This window comes from Chanos chanos, chromosome 4 (genome assembly GCF_902362185.1).
Source record: "Chanos chanos chromosome 4, fChaCha1.1, whole genome shotgun sequence".
Classification (NCBI taxonomy): Eukaryota; Metazoa; Chordata; class Actinopteri; order Gonorynchiformes; family Chanidae; genus Chanos; species Chanos chanos.
The window spans coordinates 38,091,801-38,115,304 of NC_044498.1; the positions used below are offsets into that span (position 1 = coordinate 38,091,801).

General features: G+C 40.2%; 1 protein-coding gene across 2 annotated transcripts; it reads left to right on the forward strand.

Moving 5' to 3' along the window:
* Positions 1-120: 120 nt before the first annotated feature.
* acoxl (acyl-CoA oxidase-like) lies at positions 121-23,472 on the forward strand. 2 transcript variants are annotated; one of them, XM_030770334.1, is made up of 19 exons: positions 121-280; positions 683-779; positions 895-981; positions 1,236-1,322; positions 1,539-1,637; positions 2,211-2,325; positions 2,729-2,815; positions 2,896-2,968; positions 3,156-3,288; positions 4,256-4,290; positions 7,248-7,364; positions 8,872-9,025; positions 10,000-10,089; positions 12,117-12,226; positions 13,289-13,400; positions 13,584-13,671; positions 15,078-15,148; positions 17,705-17,806; positions 21,904-23,472. In XM_030770334.1, the coding sequence occupies exons 1-19, from the start codon at positions 165-167 to the stop codon at positions 22,099-22,101; spliced, it is 1,971 nt and encodes a 656-aa protein (XP_030626194.1). In that variant the 5' UTR covers positions 121-164; the 3' UTR covers positions 22,102-23,472. The 2 variants fall into 2 exon arrangements, with proteins under 2 accessions (XP_030626194.1, XP_030626195.1); XM_030770335.1 differs by lacking the exon at positions 121-280 and adding an exon at positions 409-489.
* Positions 23,473-23,504: the final 32 nt, after the last annotated feature.

Below are 23,504 nucleotides of genomic sequence, written 5' to 3' on the forward strand. Positions count from 1 at the left end.
TTACCGTACATTCACAGGAGTTTGCAATAGCGCAACTTCTCTACACCATACGGTTCATGCTCTTCAGACACGCGTATCATGACATCATCTTAACGCGGAAGTTGGTGGATGAATGTATGGTCCATGTCATATGAAATATCAAAAGAAGCGCGCATCTTAGATCAATGGCTGCAAAATATACTGCGAGTAGCCTTTCCAGATACCTTGATGGGGAATTCTGGGCAACCAAAAATCTCATTCGGGAAGAGATCTCCAAATGCGATTTATTTCAGTCAAGCAGGTATGACTGAATGGCAGAACTAAATGTTGACGTGACGAGGAACTTTCTAATGAGTATATCGAGAAAACTGAGTCACCCCTTGCACACTTTTGTCAATGTGTGATATGTATCATGCATCTTTTCGATATCGTGGGGTTTTTTTTATTTCATTCTTACTTGAATCTATCGTGTGGTGTGAATCTGTGGAATCGTGCTTAATGTGACTAAAAGTGAGTGTTGTTGAGCCCGTGGAAAATTTGATGGCATTGAAGTGTGTTGCAATATTTGACCGTCTTTTTCCCTCATGAATGAGGTCACATAACACATGCAAATATATATATATATTTTTTTTCCCCTTTTCACGAAAGAATAGCTTATTTACTTGGGAATAAATGTACGCATCTTTACAAATTTGTGTTGAAGCTACGACCTAACTTTGGACCAGTCAAGAGACCTGACGGCGGAGAGACTACGTTATGTATTAAATCTCCCAACAATGCGTCTTCACCTTAAAGATCAGGTACAAATTTGAAAAGATGTTGTTTCATTTTAATGTACCTCCAAGTTATAATTTGGCCTGCTTAAGAGCAGTATTTTTCATTTATGTGGCGTGTAAATGCTGGTGTTTTCTGCAGGTGAAAGACAAGAAGAACAGGTTCATAACGAAAAGCCTGGGCATCACAGAGCTCGTATGTTCTGCTGATATGGCCACTGGTGTAAAGGTACCACCGTCTTATCTCTTTTCTGATAGTACTAAGTAAATTGTCTATGTAGGCAGTGTTAACTGAGTTGAGAAGAGACTTTTATGATATTCTGACCCCATTTTACAAGACGGGTGAGAGTCTAGCTGTAACTTGTTGAAACAGTACAAAGTACAGCATTCATTTGCATGACCAGACTGTTTATTTGCATACTTTTGGGCCAGAGCAATGCACAGTCTGTCATTTTGTTCCTCGTCTGTCTGTGTGACCCACAGCTGGGAGTTGTGTGTGGACTTTATGGAGGTGCTGTCACTAACTTGGGGTGCCCCGAGCAGGTGGAGAAATGGTATCTTCCTGTGTCAGTAAGTAAAGCTATTTTTCTGTAAATGGCATGACTTAACCTTCTTGAAAAGTTTTAAAAAATCAAGGAAAGTTTTAAAAAAAGTACACAATTATGGTTTTCCTGTCATTGTGGTAGTCTGAGTTTAGATACAGTACTGCTACTAATTGCATTTAGCTGTATTTGGCACTGTCTCCTCTTCTTCTGTTAAAGCTGCTGTTGTTGGTCTGAATTTTAGGAGCTGGAGTTCACAGGGATGTTTGCTATGACAGAAAGAGGCCATGGTAGTAATGTACGTGGAATCCTGACCGAGGCTCATTATGACCCTGCTACTCAGGTACATCACTGTTCAACAGTCCCTGGGTTATACTCATACTAACTAATACTGTACTAACTGCTAGGATGTATTTTACAAATTCACAAACAATCTTATACAAGTTTAGGGGTTAATAGGTTTGAATTTTGGCTCTGAGGGTAGTTAATATAAAAACAGCATTGGTTTGTGGTCACAGTTACAGCTAGGAATAGATTCAATTTTGAGCGGTTTGGTTTAAAGTTAGGGTTAAAATTGATTTTATTATGCCTCTTTTGGCATGGCTGTTATTTTGAAAGCTTTCCATGGTTTTAAATTTTACACACTGATTTTGTTGATAGTAACAGAAAGAGGATATGTCACTGTTCATCCAGACTAGTACAATGTGTGCTTTGTGTGTAACTATGTGAGAAAAAAATAATTTTTCATTTTGTATTTGTCATGCTTTTGCCCCTCAGCCCATCAAAATGTCTTCACCACCATCACAATAATTCAAAACAAACATTCACTATCTCGTCAGTAGATGTAGTTTCGAATGTTTAGACAGTGTGTTGAATTACAAACATAGAGATGTGATGTGTTTATGTCTTTATTTAGGAGTTCATAATCCACACACCATGTGAAGATGCCCAAAAGATGTACATTGGGAATGCTATGAAGGGAAACTACGCAGCTGTGTTTGCCCAGCTTACTGTGAATGGAGAGTCCCAAGGTATCATGTTAGAATGACTAATGCACTCTGGATGAGCAGGAATAAACTGTCGGTAACAAACGGTTACGCATAAAGTTTCACTCTATACTTTAAGTAAGCTTCATGTTTCACCACCAGAGAAAGAGTCTGATTTGCTTAGTTGTGATAGGAAGTTGTTCTGGTAAAATAGGTGTTTTGTGAAGTGATTACTGTTATCTGGAAATATCTGAATGATTTAGTAAGCTTTTTCAATAGCCATTTTTATGGTGCATGTTACACTGAGCCCCATAGAACGTAAGGACTAAAAAATACCCAAATTCCCTGTGCTGAGGATGTATATTGCATTGTTTTGAGGATGTATATTGCATTGTTTTGAGGATGTATTTTTTTGTATGTTCAATTATTGTGCGCTTACCCATGTCAGGGCCACACTGTTTCATTGTGCCAATCCGTGACCGTGACGGAGTTTTGTGTCCTGGAGTGACTGCCATTGACATGAAGCACAAAGAGGGTAGGATTACAGTGCAGCTGGAGCTGAGTCTTTTTTCTATATTTGCTTGTCATATATTTATCCTGTATGTTTTCACTCAGGTCTACATGGAGTTGACAACGGTATCCTGATATTTGACCATGTTCGAATACCTCGCGAAAACTTGCTGAGAAAGTGAGTGTTTTGACTGAAAATAATACGTGAATATATTTTATAATCAAAATATTGTGTAGCGAGAGGCAAACATTGGTTTGCAGGCGTGTGTTTGTGTGTATTAGGGGGTTTTGCATATGTATGTGTGTGTGTTAGGGAGGTTTGCATATATGTATATGTAAATGTGTGTGGGGGCCATGTATTTCAGGTTTGGCAGTGTTTCGGGCGATGGACTCTACTCCTCTCCCATTCAGAGCAAGAGCAGTCGCTTTAATGCTATGCTGGCAGCGCTGACTCCCACAAGGCTGGGCCTGACTGTACAAGCCATGGCTGCCATGAAGGTGAGCTCTCTCTCTGTCTCTCTCCCCCTTCTCTCTCTAGCTCCAGGACGGTGAATGGAGCCAGACTATCCAGGGCTGAGGAGGGCTCAGAGGTTGGGGATGCCCACTAGTATCCAGATAGTTGAAGAATCCTGTAGTGTCACGCAAAATGAATTTTTAAAGTAACTAATAAATGTACAAAATATTTTCTCAAGAGCATTTTTAGTAGGACTCTTAAGAGAGAGTGAAGAGCCACATTTACGTAAAGAGCTGGTGAATTTATAATAATTTAAAAAGAAAAAAAAGAAGAAAAGTTAGTGTTGTAATTTTCCACTAGGGGTTGCTGCTGTTACCACATAATGTTAACTTCGAGACAGACCCTTTAATTTCAACTAGCAGTGCCCCTAGTGACTCCTTACAAGTGGAAAGTTTTGGCAGTTTAAGGATTTCAATTACTGACCCAATTGATCCTCTGATTCTGAGTCATTTTGTACTCGACCAGCTCTCAAAAAACGTTCAGTACCTCGCCTGAATATATTCACTCAAGTCAAGACTACAATTGAATTCAAGACTTGTAACTTCTATGCATAGGGAGTATTTGCAATCTCAGTGGAAAACTCAGCAGTATTAGTCAGAGGGATGCAATAACAGTTACTGACCTTTAAGTTTAATTAGTGTGACCTCTGAAAACTAATGTTGTAACAGTGGGTCAGTCTGACATCTTAACTGAGGATTTGTTTCTCTCTTCTTTCATTCGTTTCCACTCAGACGACCTAAATCAGATAAACAAGTGAGCACTGTACAGTTGTTCATTTGTTATCCATTGTGAGCAAGCAGAAGTGATGGTACAAAAATAATGCCAGATTCTTCTTTTTGCTTTGCGACCAATTCTAAACTGTTATCATATTGTCATGTAAAAGTGAATAGTTACATTTCAACTGAGCGTGTCTTTGTTTAAACCTGATGATTTCTCCCTTTGCTTCTACAGCTGGGACTCATCATTGCAGTGCGCTACAGCCACAGGTATTTTAGTGTTTATTAATATTTTCGTATTTGTATTTAGTGCCCTCATCAATAAAAAGCCGTTAATTTGCATGCCTTTTTTGTTTTGTGATGGAGCATAAAGTCACTATTGTACGTATCATGCATGCATTTGTTATGTTAGGTTCTAGTGATCACACCTTTTGTATTTAATCACATCCTTGTGTGAGTAGTTACTGTTCAACTGAATTTGAACTTTAATGCAGTGGTCCAAGAGTAAAACGCTATATTGATCGACATAGAGAAAATCTTGGCAATAATAATAGGTTATTTCATCATTCTGTTTCAGTTACAGATAAAGACTTCAAACGTAGATACATGAGCTATGAATGCTATTTATGTGGTTAGGAGAGGAAAAATAAATTCTACAAATTAGTCAAAACAAACTGTAGCACCTGTGACGTTTTCAGAAGCTACTCACCACAGAGAACATCCCGTCTAGGGGAGACTCTTGTGTTCCCCCAGGTCTGCTATTCTTTCTGGGTATTCTCCTCACATGTGGGTTGGTGTGGGCGTGGGTGTGTATGTTTGTTTGTGTGTGTGTGTGTGTGTGTGTGTGTGCACCCCTGTGCCTGTGTTTGCATGTATGTGTGTGTGTGTTACACAGTATTTTTGTCTGTTTTTATGTACAGGTGTGTGTACATGTTTGCATGCATACGTTTCACGCATGTGCGTAGGTGGAGGAGTTGGCGGATGTGCAGGGCTGAGGGATCTTCTCAGAAGTTGGCATCCCCGGTCAGAGACAGAAAGAGAGCAAGAACGACAGAGGAGGAAATGTTTACTCTGTCTCGTTGCTACTTTTCCATTTGCGTAATATCCCTCTACCCCCACGCATATCTTCATATTCTCGCTAGAGTCAGGGCTCTATCCAACCCATGACCGTGTGTGTACACTAAAACAGCCAGCCAGATGTGTATTATTTTACGCATAACACATATTTCAAATACACTGGTGTGACCTCTTGACTAAGAGAATAAAATGGCACTAACAGACAGTGATGTTATAAAGGAATTTGCATCTTGCATAGTCACATAGTCAATGTTTCAGTGAATTTGGATCCACTTGAGCTTGTATTATGGGTGGAGTTTTCAGCATATTAAGAATCTTAATATTTCTCCTCAGCAGTCCTAATAAATCTAAGTTTATCAGAGGTCCTTAAGAACACAACACGTCACCCTCCTGCCTTAGACATTGCACACAGTATATGTGCAGCACACGTTTTTCAGTTTGATTAATTGTGGACTGGACAGTTCTGTGTCTGTGTGTTCTGTGTTTGATTAGTTGTGGACTGTGACCGTTTAGTTCTGTTGTACCAGTAATCCAGTTTACTGTGGTGGTGGTTGTTTATCATCTAGTAGCATCACTAGAGCGTTTCATCCCATTTTGAAGAACTCCTCCTTTTGCATCATAAAGAGGTTGTGTGGTGGTTGAGGTGGCCTTGTTTGTGAGGACTTCCCCTGAGTGTACCAAAACTCACAGGTGTGTTCTCTCCCTGTGGTCAGGGCAAGGGTCAAAACAGGCGTCTGCCAAACCTCTATAGTGCAACCAGAGTCTCAATCAACTCTTTTCATCTCTCTGGTTAGCACATCTGCAGAGCAATGAACTGTAAACTGAATACTGCACATTCAGTGTTATTTATTTGAGATGAGTTTATTGGGGTTTCATCAACTCAGAAACATTTTGTTGAGTGTTTACCCAGTCATTTCTCATTCATTGAGTACTTAATTTAGCTGTAAGGTTTTTTTTTTGTTGTTGTTGTTGTTGTTTTAGACAGTATCTGGCGCATTGCTGGACCTAGGTTCAACAAGAGTTAATGCAGTCAGTCATTTTCTGTGAATTTGGAACACCTGTGACGATTTTTGTCCTCCAACATCCTAACCACAGTTCTTGGGCCATGTCTACAACAACCCCAACCTCCGCTGCTCTGCTGGTTGGCTGCCCTCATCGAGCCCACAATGAGTAGAGAGACACACAATCACCTTCCTCAGGCTCTCGCCTGTACTCCCCCACTCCCCCGCACCTCCTCAGTATGTGGGGAAGCCACCTGCACTGTTTTAGATTGACAGATAAGCCCTGCGGTACTCCCAGAGAAACAGGTGCACAGACCTTAGTTGCAACACCACATCTCAGAAGTCAACATACACACGCTTGAGCATTCACACACACACACACACACACATACATATACACACACACACTTGCTCTCTCTCTCTCTCCACATAGCACAACACCACTTTTTCTTTCTGTCCTTCTGTCACTTTTTGTCTTTTTCTCTCTTACTTTATAATCTCTCTCTGTTTGACTTTCTCTCTCGTTGCAACACCACATCTAAGAAGTCAACACACAGACGCTTGAGCGTACACACACACACACATACAAGCGCACTTGCTCTCTCTCTCTCTCTTTCTCTTTCTTTCTCTCCACTTAGCACGACACTTTTTCTTTCTGTCCCTCTGTCTCTTTTTTGTCTTTTTCTCTCTTACTTCATAATCTCTCTGTTTGCCTGTCTCTCTCTGTCATTTCATCACTTTAGACTGGCTTGTAATTGGTTTGTAACTGATGCCCAGACTGGGGGCTGTGCCAGTTTTTAAAGCATTGGTCTTGTCAGGATTACTGATTGAGTTTCATACTCTCAAACGGCAGAGGAAATCTCAAGAGTTGTAATGATGCCATTGATTTTGTTGTAGATAATGAGTTGTTTAGTTTATCTGATGAACTAGAGTGGCTCTGTTTTTTGTAGTTATTTTATTGTTTTTCAGGGTGCTAGATTGGCATAAGAAGATATCATGGATTCTTAGTCAGAGCTTTGTATTGAAATATAGTTTGATGTGATAAAGTTCTGATTAAAACATTAAAAAAAAAATGTCTCTCTCACTCCCCCCCCCCTCTCCCCCACCCCCTTCTCTCTTTCTCCCTCACTTCTTTTTCCCCCATGTCAGCCGGAGGCAGTTTGGTCCAAAGGACCAGGATGAGGTAAAGATAATCGAGCACCAGACGCAGTACTTGAGACTGATGCCGCACCTGGCAGCTGCCCTAGCTCTCACCTTCACCACCAGGTATCACCGCCTGTGTCTCACCTCTACCGCCAAGTAACACAGCCACTCTTTGGTTTGTCTTTAGCCTTATCACCTCTTCACCTCTCTCTAACTGGCTCTCATCTTAAGTAGCACTCCAAGAGTCTCTATCTCTCTTTCTCTTCTCTCTCTCGCTCTCCCCTTTTTCTTCCTCTTCTCTCTCTCTCTCTCTCTCTCTCTCTTTCTCTTTTCTCTCTTCTCTCTCTCTCTCTCACTCTCTTTCTCTCTTCTCTCTCTCCTCTGTCTGTCCTCTCTCTTTTTCTCTTCTCTCCCTCTCTCTTTCTCTTCTCTCTCTTTCTCTTTTCTCCCTCTCTCCTCTCTCTCTCATTCTGTTTCTCCTCCCTTCCTCTCCCTCTCCTCACTCTCTTTTCTCTTTCTTCCCTTTCTATCTCGCTCTCTCTCTCTCTCTCTCTCTCAGTTTCTCTTCTCTCTCTCTGCCTCTCTCCCTCTCTCCTCTCTGTCTCTCTCTCTCTCTCCCTCTTCTCGCCCTGTTCTGTCCCTCTCTCTTTCTCTCTTTTCTCTCTCCCAATGGCTATTACTCTCTCCAGCAGTCTGCAGAGCCTCTTTTTGATTAGTGCTCTCCTATTTTCATTTTAAATAACACTCCATTTGTCATTTCCATTTTTGGCTCGCACCTTTAGCTCTAAGTGATACTGCCTTTCCCATGTAATTGGCTGTTATTGTCAGCAACTGGAAAAACTGAATCTTTCCTTCCTCTGTTTGCACTTATATACCCAATACTTTGAAACACTTATTGTCAAATATTAGATCTGGTCTCATTATTGTTTAAAGTTTTGACGGTACCTTTCACAGGGCTAGTTGTCCTCACAGAGAACACTACTTCATGCTACCACTTGATGTCTCTCTTTACACTACGCAAGGAAGGTTGTGTTGTCAACCAAATGATGTTTCAGTTACTTTTAAAGAAAATTAACTGTACATTTAATTTAAAATGTTGAATGTTTTAGCAGTGGGATATTTTAGGGAGGTGTGAGCCTCTTTGCTCTGTCAGTATCACATTCTTACGTAGATAATTACACAGTTCTTCTGTATTTGCACTTCTCAAAACAAAAAGCTCTTTCTGGGAAATACCACATGAAGAAAACTGTGTTCAGCAGTAGGTCAGTTGGAAGCTCAGACGTGTAGTTCTCCTTTACTCTCGACCATGCACTTTCTGAGAAATCACTGAAATGTGTTCAATGGTTTATTTCTATGTAATATTACAACCTTGCTGGTTCACCACGGTACAGTTTGAACATTTGTAAAGAGAGTGACAGGCAGACAGACAGACAGATATGGACAGATTTGTATCAGTGTTTTGAGATTATTTTTCAGTATCACAGTCACACTAATGAAGTGATATTCAACTGAATTGAATTCCAGGAAAGCAAGTGACAGACAGAAGCTTAACGTGTAGTGACAGACAGAAGCTTAACGTGTGGTGTGTTCTTTGCGTGTCTGTGTCTGTGTATGTGTGTGTGTGGGCCAGATATGCCTCCCATATGATGGATGAAGCACTTTCTGAAGGGCAGGACTTGCAGTCTAACCGCTCTCTTCAGGCTCTTGTGGCAGGGCTGAAGGCATATAGCACCTGGGAGAATCTGGCCTGTTTGCAAGAGTGTCGTGAGTGCACTGGTGGCATGGTATGGGTGTTTCTGAGGACGTCTAGACACTACCTACATACATACACACTGACTCATTCACACACACTTACATGTACCCCAGTCATACTCAGACTATATATATTACTCTCTGTGAAATATGCTTATTGGTCACCTACATATGTGGTATAAACACATTGTTTATTTCGGTTGTAAAGGAATCATTGTCTATGGTGCTGAGTCATTAGCAAAGAAAGGGTCTGATAATGACTCAGGCTTCTGGGTACAACATCTGTTTTCTTTCCTGTTCAGGGGGAAGTTGAATACCAGACCTTGCGTCTGTCTCTCTGCTCCCGGGGTGCAAAGCAAACGTGTTAACTCCAGCTAAATGTTAATTCTGATTATATTGGGGTTTAGGGGCATTTTTCGAAGGTATTTTCTAGTCAGTTTAAGCCACAATCCATTTGGTAGTAATTCTGATGAAAGACTAAATAGGCATTGGTTTTATGTTAAAAATGACAACAGCACTCTGTCTTGACTCTTATCTACTAAAGCATATCATTTCAGAACAGACTCATTTTCCACTGTATAATAACATACTAATATACTGTGTTTGTAATTTGAGTTGAAATTAATGCAAACAGAAGGCAAAACCACAAAGCTTGCAACTCTGCTGAGGTCTCTCTGTTCTGCCTGAAAAGAATTAACTCAAAGTAGTTAGTCAGAAAGTTAGATTAAACTATGTGACATTTCACATTTTTGAACTCAGAATACCACATTTTCACACTACATAAAAACAGTGCTTTATTGGGTTGACCTTTTTTTCTCTGCCAATGTGTCTTAAAAAGCACAATGTGTGAAGTTGTGGTAACATCAGCACACATGCTCAAATAAGCACATGTGCACGCACACACACACATACACCCACACACCCAAACATACACACACCCAATATTTTTCTAACAGACCTTGAGTTCATTTGACCATTTGTTTACTGTTTGTTTGATTTCTTTTAGGGTTTTATGATGGAGAACAGAATTCCAGCACTGAGGTGCGACTCAGATGTCTTTGTGACTTTTGAAGGGGACAATGTGGTTATGCTGCAGGTAAAAGGTTCATTTGTAAATACACGGTTATTACAGACACCTGAAATAGAACAGTTACATGAGTGAGATTACATAAGTGTGTGGCTTTAATCTGTGACCTAATTACAGAACATGACACTTTAGGAACAAATGCATGTTACAAGCTTGTCAACAACAGCTGTTTTTGGGGAAAAAAGTCGATCACACGGTTTGTTTAATATTGCCATTTTGCTTAAGGTTGTTATTTATGAAGCGTCCAATCAAATAGCTCATTGGGATTACCCGTGATTTCAGCATGACGGACAAAGCCAATAAACAAAAAACAGATTGAGTACAGAATTCTGTTACCCTAAGAAACATCTGGACAGACGGCGAAAGCTTAAAGTGAAAAGCTCTGATTTAATAATTTAAACCCAGTGCTCTTAAATTCGATAAAGGGGATTGTGATTAGTCAGAAAAAAGGACTCATTTTGATGTGTTTGGGCACAATTGAATAGCCAATAGCATGTTCTCAGCATAGATCTGGTTATTGAATAACTCTTCACTAATTGGCGGCCAAGACTGGCTCCTTATTTGAGGCTGGCTCTGATTAGCGCTGTGTAGTGATGTGAGCCTCAGGGCGAGAGCACAACACAAGACCTCACACACACACACACACACACACACACACACGCACACACACGCACACACACACACACACATTTTGACACGCTCAGACACACTCAGACACAAGGTCACTATTCACAGTCTGGGCCACTGAGGCCTGAAGATACACTGAATCCTTTGCTGAAATCAAATTATCCTTCTCTATGTAAAACTAAAATAATACTTTGAAACTCTGGGAAATAAGCTCAGAGGCTGTTCGTATCAGGGAATATATCAAATAATAGAGTGAAAGGAGAACAAATATGAAACTGTAGATGTAATAGATAGAACATGCTCTTAAATGTTTGTATAACAAGTGTTACCGTTAGCTCACCTAGATTATGAAGAATGCAGGGTGATGTATTTGCTGATGATTATATCAGTCTCATGCTGACTTTGTCATTGTCAGCATATAATTGATGCACACAGTTCTCTGCCCGTTGCTCAGTGTGTCACATTTTCTCCTGTCTGTTCATTTGAGCCGTGCCATGGAGAATTAGTGTAAGTCTCATTTAAACTGTTGATAATGGATTTTTTTTTTGCTGTTGCTGTGATTGTTTCATGGTTTCATTCAGCAGCAGGGCTATTTTAATCTTACAAATGGCAGTGTTTTGGCTCAGTTTGTAATTTTATTTAATCAAGTCATGAGTTTGGTTGAAAGATTGGCCAGCCAGGGTTTCATGTGTAGTTGAATCTGTAGATGAGTGTGGATGCTTTTAGTAAAAAGGATGAGCGGGGAATTCTGAAGAAGTTATTAGTCATGTGAAACTACTATGAAGGGAAGTAAATGCTCACCCATGGGGTATTACTGTCACCTGCCACGAAAGGGAAATTAGCATCGAGTCACAAAATCATCAACACATGACCACCAGAGATACCATGCCAAGGAGCTGAAGCAGCCTCTCACAGTCTTTCAGTTCAGGGCACTGCCAATTGCCCACATTACTTGATGGCGCTGGGATCAATCATTTGCACCAGTTGCTTCGTTAATTTACTAGTGATTAGACAGAAGCAGGACCAAATCTGGATTTAAGGTCCAGACTAGAGAACCTCCATGCCAGTATCCCCTGTGGTCAGTGTTTGAAGTTTGTCAACTGAGACGACTTTAATATTTTGAGGAAGCTGTGAAACAATGATTGGAACTCTTGCAAGAATAATGACCACGGTCCAAAATGTTACTTGCTGATTAAAAATAATGTTGTTTCGAAGCAGTTGTCAAAACAGCGTGTGTAAATTCAAAGCAGCACATGTGGTAATGAAATTGGAACACTATAGATTCAGATCAGACACAACAACAGAGGGCTGGAAAATTCATCCAGATCTCAACATTGAATCTTAAAAAGCCATTTTTAGCAGTAACATCATTAGTTTGTGCCTTTTAACCTTTGACCTGACATTTTTAGGTGGTGGTGCGTGAGCTCATGACCCAGTACACCAGACAGTTGGGAAACAGTCCAGTGAGTGGTCTTCTCAGAACTTGGGCCAGCTCTGCATCGGACAACCTGAGAACCAGGTCAGAACCCTCACTGTCCTGTCCAAGACGCTCTCTTATACTCTTCACATCTACATTTACCTTAATACACGCTTAATACATGTCATTTTCCCTGGAGTCCCATGTACTGCTCACACAGAATTTCACATTTAATACAACTCGATCGTTGTTTTTCCTAAATGTGCTGAAAAGAAAATATCCTCACTTATTTAGTTTGTGCTTTATTCAGCTTTTGACTACAACATATTTCAGTACAGTTATTTTTAGAGTATGTATAATTTACCAGGAGCCACTGGGACCAAGCATAATTTATGCTAACTATTGATTAGACTGGAGTGGGCACTAACACCCTCCTAGTGAGCCAAAGCATATGGTAGCTTTTAATCTAAGGCTTGTCGAGCACACATGACTGCCAATCAGGTGTGCCTCAAGAATCAAGCAAAGTAAGATTCAAGTAAATACTGGTATAAAAAGCATATCCTTTAAATGAAGACTGACTATTCCTGCATTGGAATATTCATTCAGTTTTACTTAATGTGGCATTTCAATTAGTTTGTTCTGGATTGTAAATCTATTAAGTCTTAAAGATAGTGCACGAATATAAACTCCTGAGGCCACATCTCTTAGAATAGATTTTTTTTTTCATGTACCGTAGTGTCATGCCACTGTGGTTTTCCAGTTGTTAGATGTTTTTCTTAAGACCCGAATGTTACGATGAAAGGCCGTGACATGCGTTTCTGTCTGTATGTGCCCCTGAGTGTGTTTTTCAAAGAGAACCCCTCCAGTAAAATGTTTGTTCTATGGATATCCTATGCCTGCCCATAGCAAAGAACTGTACTCTAGAAAGGCTGTTTGTGTAATGCTATTTTTAGTCATTTATTTGTCGTATTACTTAGCTATCTTGTTCAAAATGAGGACTTCTAGAGTGTAATTTCAGTTTACCGTTCACTTTTTTGCTGTGTCACACGGGACTGGTAACTGTGAGAATGATTTGACTTACGTTGAGAGCAGTTGCATTAAGTGTGATATCTGATGTTTTCTGACCAGCTGACTGAGTGCATGTATTTATGTTTCTTTCCCTAGCTTTATAGGCTTCAACGTAGATAAGATTGGAGACCTAAATTTTCTTCTGAAAGCTGTAAGCTATAGGGAGAGGGTGTTACAACGCAGTTTAGCAGCGCGTCTTTACGCTAAGGTCAGTTCATGCAATGGAACCCTCTTTGATGTTCTGGAAAATATCATTTCCTGTACATCGCCATCTTCAGCAGCTCATTTTATGAATTCATATAATGTGTGTGAAAAACAATTTTAGATAACTTCGTATGTGCATTAAAATTCCTCAAACAAAGGCAAACTGAAATTAATCTGTCTTTGGCAGGTGGAGAAGAACAAAGATGAATTTTTCGGTGCCTGGAACTCCTGTCTTCATCATGTGACCGGTCTTGCTCTTGCACATGTACATAGAGGTTAGAGTTTAAAGCACAACACACAATACAGTTAAACACAGAGAACCATATATAGTGTTTCTTTCAGTTTAACAGAGAGAGGAAGGATTATCCCCTTACCTGGAGGAAAATTTGATGTAATAGCCTATACAGGCTTCTGGCAGGTCACACGGGTTTGAAAGGTTGATATTTATCTGTGAGGAAATACGTTCTACATTAGGTACTGGAATTGTTAGTGAGTACTGTCTCTCTTATTCACACATTTGTATTTGTATATCCATGCCTGTCTTTATGTGAATATGTAAGTTTGGGTATCTCTTCTGAGTGTCTATATATATTTTTTTGTTTGCTGCTCGTACGTGTGTTTGTGTGTGTGTGTGTGTGAGTGAGTGAGTAACTGAGTTATATATACTGTTTATGGGCTGTAATGTGTGTAAAGTGAATACGTTGTTAACAGAGGAACTGTGTGAGGCCTGCATTCACCCTTGATGGTAATCTTTCCATTCTCTCACTCTCCTCCCACACACAGTGTGAGCAACTGAACATCCCACACTAGTATGCACTGTAGTGTGCACATCTCTCTCTCTCTCTCTCTCTCTCTCTCTCTCTCTCTCTCTCTCTCTCTCTCTTTCTCTCTCTCTCTCTGTCTGTCTGTCTCTCTCATGTTTAACAGATAATATAGTGGAGACTAACAATATCTCAACCAATATCACAGCTATACATGGCGCACAAGCTTCAAATATAAGCTCAGTCCTGGACGGCATTACTTGACAGCTGTTATAGATTTGATATTTATTGGTTGTTCTTTGATAAACATCTGATGATAGATTTGTACATCAAGTAATACTGCACTTTGACTTTTATATGTTGTGTGACAATTGTGACAATTTTACATAGCTGGTAACTGTTACATTTCATGTGTCAGTTCAAAAGGTGAAAAGTTACTAGTCTACACACTCAAGTTAATCATAAAATTCACCCTTTTTATGCGCTGATTTCATTAACACAGTGTATGAATTGAAACTGGAAATATTTGAATTCCGTAGCTTATGAAATTCATGGATGGGTAGAAAGTGATTTATTATCGGATTTTGAACTTTGTTGTCTCAAAACACACTTACACAAAAAACTTAATATCTGAACTATGTCTTAATGTACATATTGTATGAACCACTTTATTTGAAACTGTTCCTTTTTATGGCATAATTACAGTCATGAGGCAAATAATTTGAGCTTTACTCAGATAAACTCTTCAAAATTCTCCATTATATTCCATTCAGTAGGAGTTATTGAAGTAGTAAGTTATTGATGGTGGATATAGTCATGAACACATATTTGCGGTTTTTTGTTAAATCAGAAACTTTAGGTAATGGAATGACTGCAACGTCCTATTTTACAATGTTTACAATTCTCTTTTGTTTCTATAGTAACTCTGGAGCAGTTTGCACTGGCCATTCAAGAATGCCAGGTCAAAGAAGACCATGCCTTGCTAACCAAGGTATGTGTGAAACCAGTTTTCCACTCTACCTCTCATCAGCCCCACACCACTACGTCTCTGAGTGCTCTCACCTTTTGAGTCATCAGCCAGTTCCTATGGAAAGTTCTCAGAAACAACACTAACAACAACACCACTGTGTACCCCCTAACACAAACAACAATTAACTTATCAGGATTTTCATCAGAGAAACTAACAGCTGTTTTGAAATTGTCCATATTTTCTGTGTTCTAAGATCAGCTGAATTCTGACTTTCAGATCGTACACGCCAACAATGTTTTCTGGGTTCAAATCCTTTTCTGCTTTCATTTGACGGACAATTTCTCTCACATGTCCCCTCCACACACATGAAGATGCTGCTAATTTCGCATGTAATCGAGATGGATGGAATCACTTAGAATTAAATCATTTCAGTGAGAATGTCATGGATTCTTGCACAAGACTCAGTCAATCGTTCAGTTCAATTTACCCTCCACCATCTCATGCTTTGGCTCCCCATTCAGTGGTTTTTGCCTGGGGAAACTGGAACTTTAGGAAACTGAAGTAAGGAGGTAGGGCATTAACAAGAGCTAGTCCAGATAACCTCAAACCTTGAACCTCGAACCCAGGAAGTGACATCATCTGCATGTCAGCTGTAGTAGCAGCTGCCGCGTGACCTGCAAGCATGTGGACACGGGCAGAATCTCTCATATCTCTGCATCTCTGTATTGTGTAAGCTACTCTACAACCCGCCTATCTGTGTCTATGGGACACCACTGTCCTTTTGTGGGCCTTGCCTCCCTCTCTGTCTGGGAAGATAAGCTGTGAAGTGGGGGGCACTAGCGGGGTCTCTCCCTTAGTATCTTGCAGCCTCCCTGAGGGGTGTGCTGTGTTTGGGTGGAAACACCTTCTCAGTTATCCTTGTTACGTTCCTCCTGCTCTTTGCTCCGAACACAAGCTGTGCACATTTCTTTTTAGTGACATGAGGCTAGACTGTACAACGCTGTTAACTTTGCATGATTTCATAGGTGTGAGCTGTGCCATAATATGACGGTATGATCGTAATTAACAGTCATTTTATGACAACTGAGGTCTTGTAGACTCAGTTGAGACACATCTTGGTTATAGATCCCAGACTATCATGTGTTCTCTTGCCATGTCATATGAGAATATAGAGGATGATGTGCAACTGCAGATGTTGGTCAGTAGAGCAGAACCTGACTGATCTGAGACCTGTTGCTTGGCCCTCAGGAGAGCGGCACAAACGTCACATGGGGCAGAACTACAGCAGTGTCATGAGGTGTGCAGCATCTGCAGTCATGTGGGGAGAAGTTATTGTGTGTGCACTGTGTTTGGAGGGGAAATAACACTTCCACCTGTTTCCAGAAATATCAGGCATAGTCAGTAGAGCTTAAGATCACTTAGCTGAATACTGATTTTTTTTATTGTAATATTCTCTCTGAGTCAGCAAGCCTTGTGCGAGTATTAGATGACCTTATAAGAAGCTTGTACAAAGCCAGAATTTGTCAGTCACTTAAACTGCCATTTGGAAAAAAAAATCATATAATCACCACATTAAGTAAATTCTAATGACCATTGTCTTCATCCTCTATGTAGGAATAAGATGCCCTGGGTAATCTCCCTCTTTCACATTCTCCAGCTAGCACCGTCATATAAGTCTTTGTACTTCACTGACCTGACCAGAAAATATGTCACATTACATAATATTAATCTAGTCCCTTAAGTTTCTCATAGACTTCTGCACGCACTCATTGCACTGGTCTGATTACCTTTCTGTGTGATGCTCTCTAAGCTCTACAGCAGTGTCACAGGTGCAATTACTTCCACATTCCTCATGATGGTCCCAGGCCTTCAGAGAGCTTTGAGATCGGTTATGTTCAGATAAGAAATTTAATGGCCTGATAATAAGTTTCATAAGCTTGTGTTCTCTGCATTGTCTAGTTTGCATAGGAGGAAGAGAGTGGAAACGTACAGTAAGACCTCTACTTTCCGTGTAAGCGTTACTACTGCGTTGTCGCTAAATGACAGAACATATTGCGAGCGTTTAAATGTACCTAAGTTTAACGTTAGCACAATGAAACGTATTCATTCTGACGACTTTTTAGCTGCTGGTTCTCTTTTGAAGAACAGACGAAAGATCATACAGGGTAATCAGATGAATTTGCTGGACACAGTGTTAAATTAACCTAGTGTTCGAAGTCATGTGGTTCTTGTCAGCGGAGTATTGTGTCCACACCAACGACCTGAACGCTTGTATAGCTCTGTTTTTTCCTGTCCGTCTCTTTGATCTGCCGCGGTGGTTTCGGTCGCTGCTGCACCTTTGAGGAGTGGAGATATTAGTTCGCCCCTCTCTCTGTTTTTTCCATTCCCATGTCTGTCACTACATCCTGCAGTGCACTCACGCTCTTACCAGCACGTGACATTTCACCTCGTTTGACTTTTACTGTCCAGGCGTTAAAAAAAATAAATAAACATTCATAATCCCTCAACAAATGCCAATGGATGAATAATGCTATTCGTGTTCATTGTTGTCCGCTGGGCTTTGTGTTTTCTTTATAGTTCTGCCTTCTTCATGGCACCAGTTTGGTGTATCAGGAACGGGCGTGGTACCTTGAACATAACTACCTAACCCCGACCACCAGTAAGCAGATCCGAAACCAGGTAAGAATCCCAGTCTATAGATACGCAAGTCTGTCTCTTCATTTATAAGCAGCTTGGTCAGTAGCAGCCCTACAATAAATACAGTGTTTAGAAATAGAAGTATGTTCTTAGATCCAATATGCCTCACAGTTGGACAAGCGTTTCCTATTCAAGTTTCAACCATCAGCTCAGTAACCATACCACAATATGTTGATAGACCTCACTCAAGAGAATAACATCAATCACCCACTCTCACACAAGGAAACCAAACATAACCTTCTATAAATATTTTGTCAGTAGCAGGTAACATTTTGAATGTTTGCATACAGTTGAAACTGTGCTAATAATAGATATCACCTGCTGACAACTGGGCACATCTGCTAGCTATTTAAGGCCTTCGCTTAGGACCATTTAGATCATTATTGCTCCCTGGATATATTTACCCACTCTCTTAGCTGGTTTTACAGGCAAGGACAGAACAGTGGTCCGTGCCTTGCCCTGTAGTATTGATCTCACCCCCTGCTGTGTCTGGCTTGCCCAGTTGTTCACAGCGGGCTGTGATTAAATAGACTTGTGCCTCGTGAGCGCTCTCTCACACATAGCAGCATGCTGGAGCCGAGAGGACAGTGGAGTCGACACCAGTCTGTCACTATGCGGGGAGCAGGTGTCCGAGTGCTGTGTTTGCCATGGTGAAAGAGCTCATATGGTCTCTTAGTGTGTAAACACCCCCCTCTGTGCTCTTATCATTCAGAGGGGTTCACAAAAGAAAGGACTAGTCATTAGGAGACCGCTCATGACTGACGGCATGTGTTTAGTTTTCTAAGACCTGCTAATAATCGTATTCAAGCTTAGGGATCGCTTTAGGAGTACTTTGGGATGAATCGGTCTTGATTTTAAATTTGTTATGGGGTACGTAATAGCTGTTTAGAGAATTAGACCGTTAAGGTTGTTACTGTGTTATGTCGTAATGACGTGGTGCGAATAATACTTGTTCAGAAGTGGCTGAAAATATGTTTGAGGTGATAAGAGTGGCCATCTTTGCTTATCACACCATTGGCTAAGGTACAAAACAAGCCATGCAAATAAGGTAAATCACCTGATCACCAGTTAACCCTTTTTCTGGAACTCTCCTTTGCAATTTGATCTTCTGTGTAGATATATGATTTATAGACACTGAACATTTACTAGGAAAATGCAGCTGTTACCAGCTGAGTTATTTTTCTTTGCATGACTATTTTTAGAAATAGTTGAGCAATACATGAATTATTAATGGACTCGTATTTTTATGCGTCTTCAAAAAGCTTTTCTTCAACATCAGAACCACTGTTTGAATGCACTGAAAGCGTCAGACCAAGACCAGATAAACCAGACAATAATGAAAAATCACAGATGGTGAATGGCAAGTGTTGTAAGGTGTTGTGCTAATGTTGTGACTGATTCAATGCTGGAGTATGATACATACTTGTCAGTACTGATATAGTCATTTGTTTATCACAGCTCCCTGTGTGGTTTTGGTGTCTGCATTATTCCTCTGCCGTGGCTTATGCACCAGAGAAGGGGTAGCCCCATTGGGATTCTGTAGAGACAAAGAGTATGTGTGTATGTGTGTGAGAGAGAAAGAAAGTGAGAAAACGTATGCGCGCTTTTGTAAATTTCTTTTGTAAATTTAAGGAAGGCTGTTCGACTTCTTTTTACAAATTGATTTTGTTCAGTTTTCAAGTTGGAATGCTAATGTGGTTTTGTGTGCGTGTGTGTGCGTGTGTGTGCGTGTGTGTGCGTGTGTGTGTGTGTGTGTGTGTGTGTGTGTGTGTGAGGACATGATCCCCAGGGGTTCTCTGTAATATGAGGACAAAGGCATTGGCCATAGGGATGACACACTGGTGTGAGTTTTCTCAGTGAGACTTTAGCTCTTCAGAAACACAGTGCTATTATGACCTGAGCTCTCTCATTACACCTGTCAATATTAGACAGAGAGGGTCACGCCCTACTGCATGGGAAACAACACTGTGGAGTCCCCAAATGCCATTAATCACCCCACACACACACACACACACACACACACACACTGCACACATGTACACAGACAGTTATCACAAATCACTTGTATGGTGAACACAGTTTACTAACTCAGTGTATATAAGGACAATGCCTACAGCACACATGCTCTTTGTGCTGATTTATCATTACTTTAGCATTTGTGCTCTGTAGACATTTGTCTTGATCTTACTAAGAAAATGGAGCACGAAAGCAGTCATCTTAAATGTGACTTTATCGTTATTTTTAGACATAACACAGACACATGACTAGCACTTTGTCACAAATTTCCTTACTAATACAGTGCAACACCCATACCCTTTCTTTGTCTGTTTCCCTCCTCTCTCTCACTCTCTCTCTCTCTCTCTCTCTCTCTCTCTCTCACTTTGTGACTTGGCCTCTCTCACTCTCTTTAGTCTTTGTATCTGTCTCTGTTAATCTCTCTGTTTATTTAAGTCAGACATTTGCAGTCCACAATACTCTGATCTCCTTTCATCTTCAACGAAACAGAGAGAGAGACAGAGAGAGGGAGTGAAATCAGCCTGAGGGGGACGGGTGGACCAACCCTGAGGCCCTTATAGGACACAGGGCTATTAAGTAAAACATGTCCAAGCATATTTTAGCTCTTAACACTCAACAGATAAGAGAGGCTGTACAAATAGAAGAATGGAGAGGTGTTTTTTTTTTAAGGGCTGTTAATGTCTTAAAATGAACCGTTCACCTGACCTTTAAGCTGCCGGACTCTGATCGTCTACCTTTCATCTTTACTGCCGAAACCATTGAGCAATATCTGAGGTGTCAGACAATAAATTAGGCTTCTGTCAGTTGAGGCTGAGGCTGAGGGAGGTCTTTCTTACCTCTGAGACATAGATGAATAGTTCATGAGAGGTGCTGATGGTGTAATCATTTCATTTTTATTTGTGTTGTAATATAGGTGTTTTCACAACTGTAATAATTAACACTGTGATTTAAGGTCTCTCCATCACATTGGAGAAACTGTTTCCACAGTTATTTAATGTATTGCTCTGCTTAACTGACCTGATCTTATTAGATTCCAAGCCAGCAAAATAACATACCAAAACATACACAAAGAATCCATAGAAACTGTGTGGGGAGGTAGTCAAGAGCAGTGTTTTTTTTAATATCAGCCCTGGGGAACCAGTAGACAGTATACTGTTGCTCTGGCACTGCACTAACATGCCTGATTGACCTAATTAAGGGCCTGACAATTGGTAAACAAGATGGTTCACATTTATTAGCACTGGATCAGAACAGAAATACAGTGTTAAGTGAATGCTGAGGACAAAGGTCATTAAATGTTGGCCAGGAGCAACATATGGATTTTTTTTATGTTCAGTCACTAGAGGGCACTGCAGTTGATCTGTATAGGAGATTCACTTCAAACATGTTACAATCGCAAATATCATCTCATACTCACGATCAGAGTGGCTTCAAATTATTTTGTATGTGATTTAATTTTCAATAATCAGAGCATTAGTTCATTATTCATGATCAAGGTTTTGTTTAATTCTAAGGAAATTGTATTGAAGATGTCCATACATATGTTATTATGGCTCTGTGTTAGCAAGTAGTCATTTTGTACCATGGAATATGATTGCATCCTGCAAAGATGAGATAACTCAACTTAAATGATTCAGTTTGTTTTGTGAGTTCTTGCGTGTTCCTTAATAGATATAAAGCACAAGTTGATGTTTGTTCGGTTGATTCTGAACTTTCCTCTAGAGTTTGTCTGGTCAATGTGTTTTTTGATATCTGGACAAAAAAAATCGTTCCCAGCCCCAATTATTTGTCAGTTTGTAATATCACTTAATATTCCCCTGAAAGTCGCGCAGATGGTCAGTTACAGATTTTTTCATGCAGTTACTCCACAATATATAACTACACATCCTTTGAAAAGATGGAAAGTTTGTAACAATGTGATAGTAATTAAGCGCCAAATAACTACTGGCCATTACTAGTAACTCTCAAAGATAAACCTGTTCTATGCCAGTATTAGTTTTAACTACACGTTTCTAATGATGGATTTGACTAATACCAATGCTGTCCTTGTGTTTGTCTGTTAGCTGTTGGAGCTCTGCAGGTCAGTGAAGGATGAAGCTTTGAAAGTGGTGTCTGACTTCAACATCCCCTCGTGCTGTATCCAAGCCCCCATTGCAGGAGTGACCAACCCCAGGGCAACATGGGCTTTCTACTCCATACCCGAGCATCCTGGAGACGAAACAAGCCTGCTCTCTAAGCACAAGATCAATGCCAAGCTGTGAGAATCCCTCTAGGGTGACTGACAGCTTGCTAAGAGAGTAAAACGAAGGAGAGGTGTGTGATATCATAAAGGAGGCAATGGAACCTTCCATGGGAGCCAAAAGAATGGTCAGTTGTATTGATCTCCATTGAAGTGTTGGCTCCCATGGCAGTCATTGCTTCCTCAAGAGACTTACAATGTTCTCTCCTTCGGTTTTCAGGCTCTTTATAGAATACTTTATGTGAGCATTGCTCACCACCAGCAGTTGAGCATTGCTCATACCTCCAAATAGGACCAAGTCTATTGTGCTGTAGGCTACAGAACATGCTATCTTATGGGAATGTATTATTCTCAAGGAGTTACCAGGAGTTTTATTAGATCTTATCTTTTGAGTGACTTCATATGAATCAACCTCTGTGTTTGTTATAGATTTGTGAGCCCACAGTCTAGCGAGCTGGGATAATATCTTAATTTATGTTTCTTGCATATAAAGTGGACTGCAACCAACTGAAAAGCTGCACAGTGTGAAATAATTACCATTCCACTAAATGGGGAAAACCTGAAAGGGTTTGGATAATTGATGATTTCAAATAAGACCAGAATATGACTTAAAATGCCTCTGGACCACATGTACTGCATGGTCTGTGTTAGCTCCCTTTGAATCCCAAACCAAAATGCTAATATTTGCGTGTAATATGTGCGACCATACTGACTGCTTTGCAAATTAGGCCAGTTTCCCTAGAGCAGGTCTTGAATATATATATCCATTGTATGTCTCACTTTGAAAGATTAGTTGTAGAGAATAGCTTCTCCCTCAGGACATAAGACATCTACTGTAAGCAAAGCAGTTAGTATGTGCAGCCCACACAGTTCCTGTAGCATGCAGGCAACTTTGCTCTGGTCCTGGGGTTTATTTCGGTTTGCTTTGAATAATCATGCATGGAGTGGTGTTGTCAATAAAAACTTTTGAATGGGGCTTTACTGAAATAGGTGCCTCATAGCATTCATGACTCTAATGTTCAGTGGACCAAACTGGTAATAATGTCTCATTAATAAGTTTAGCTTGGCCAAAGAATCAAAAATTCTTTGTTTCTTTCTAACAGATGCAGTTTCTTTCTGACAAATGTGCCATGATTTAAGGTTATTGAATGCTGCAAAACCCTGTGTATGCCTTCTCTCTCTCTTATGATTGTATATGTGCATGGTGAACACTATTGATGGAGTTGTTTTATTATGTGTAACATTACTGGTAATTGTTATAAATCAAATATTTCTCTAAGTATTTCTCACAACAACTTGCCATTTGGAGAGCTATATTGAAACAGTGCTTATTGTTTAGTGTATTACACATGTAACAAAATTCATATTAAATGCACTTTATGGCTTTGCTTAATTCATACAGATATTTTTTACTATTTTCTGTAG

Coding starts and splice junctions, on each gene's coding strand:
- acoxl (XM_030770334.1), top strand. CDS start 165: ATGGCTGCAAAATATACTGCGAGTAGCCTTTCCAGATACCTTGATGGG. Junction 1,323..1,538: donor AATGGTATCTTCCTGTGTCA/GTAAGTAAAGCT, acceptor TCTGAATTTTAG/GAGCTGGAGTTCACAGGGAT. Junction 1,638..2,210: donor ATTATGACCCTGCTACTCAG/GTACATCACTGT, acceptor GTCTTTATTTAG/GAGTTCATAATCCACACACC.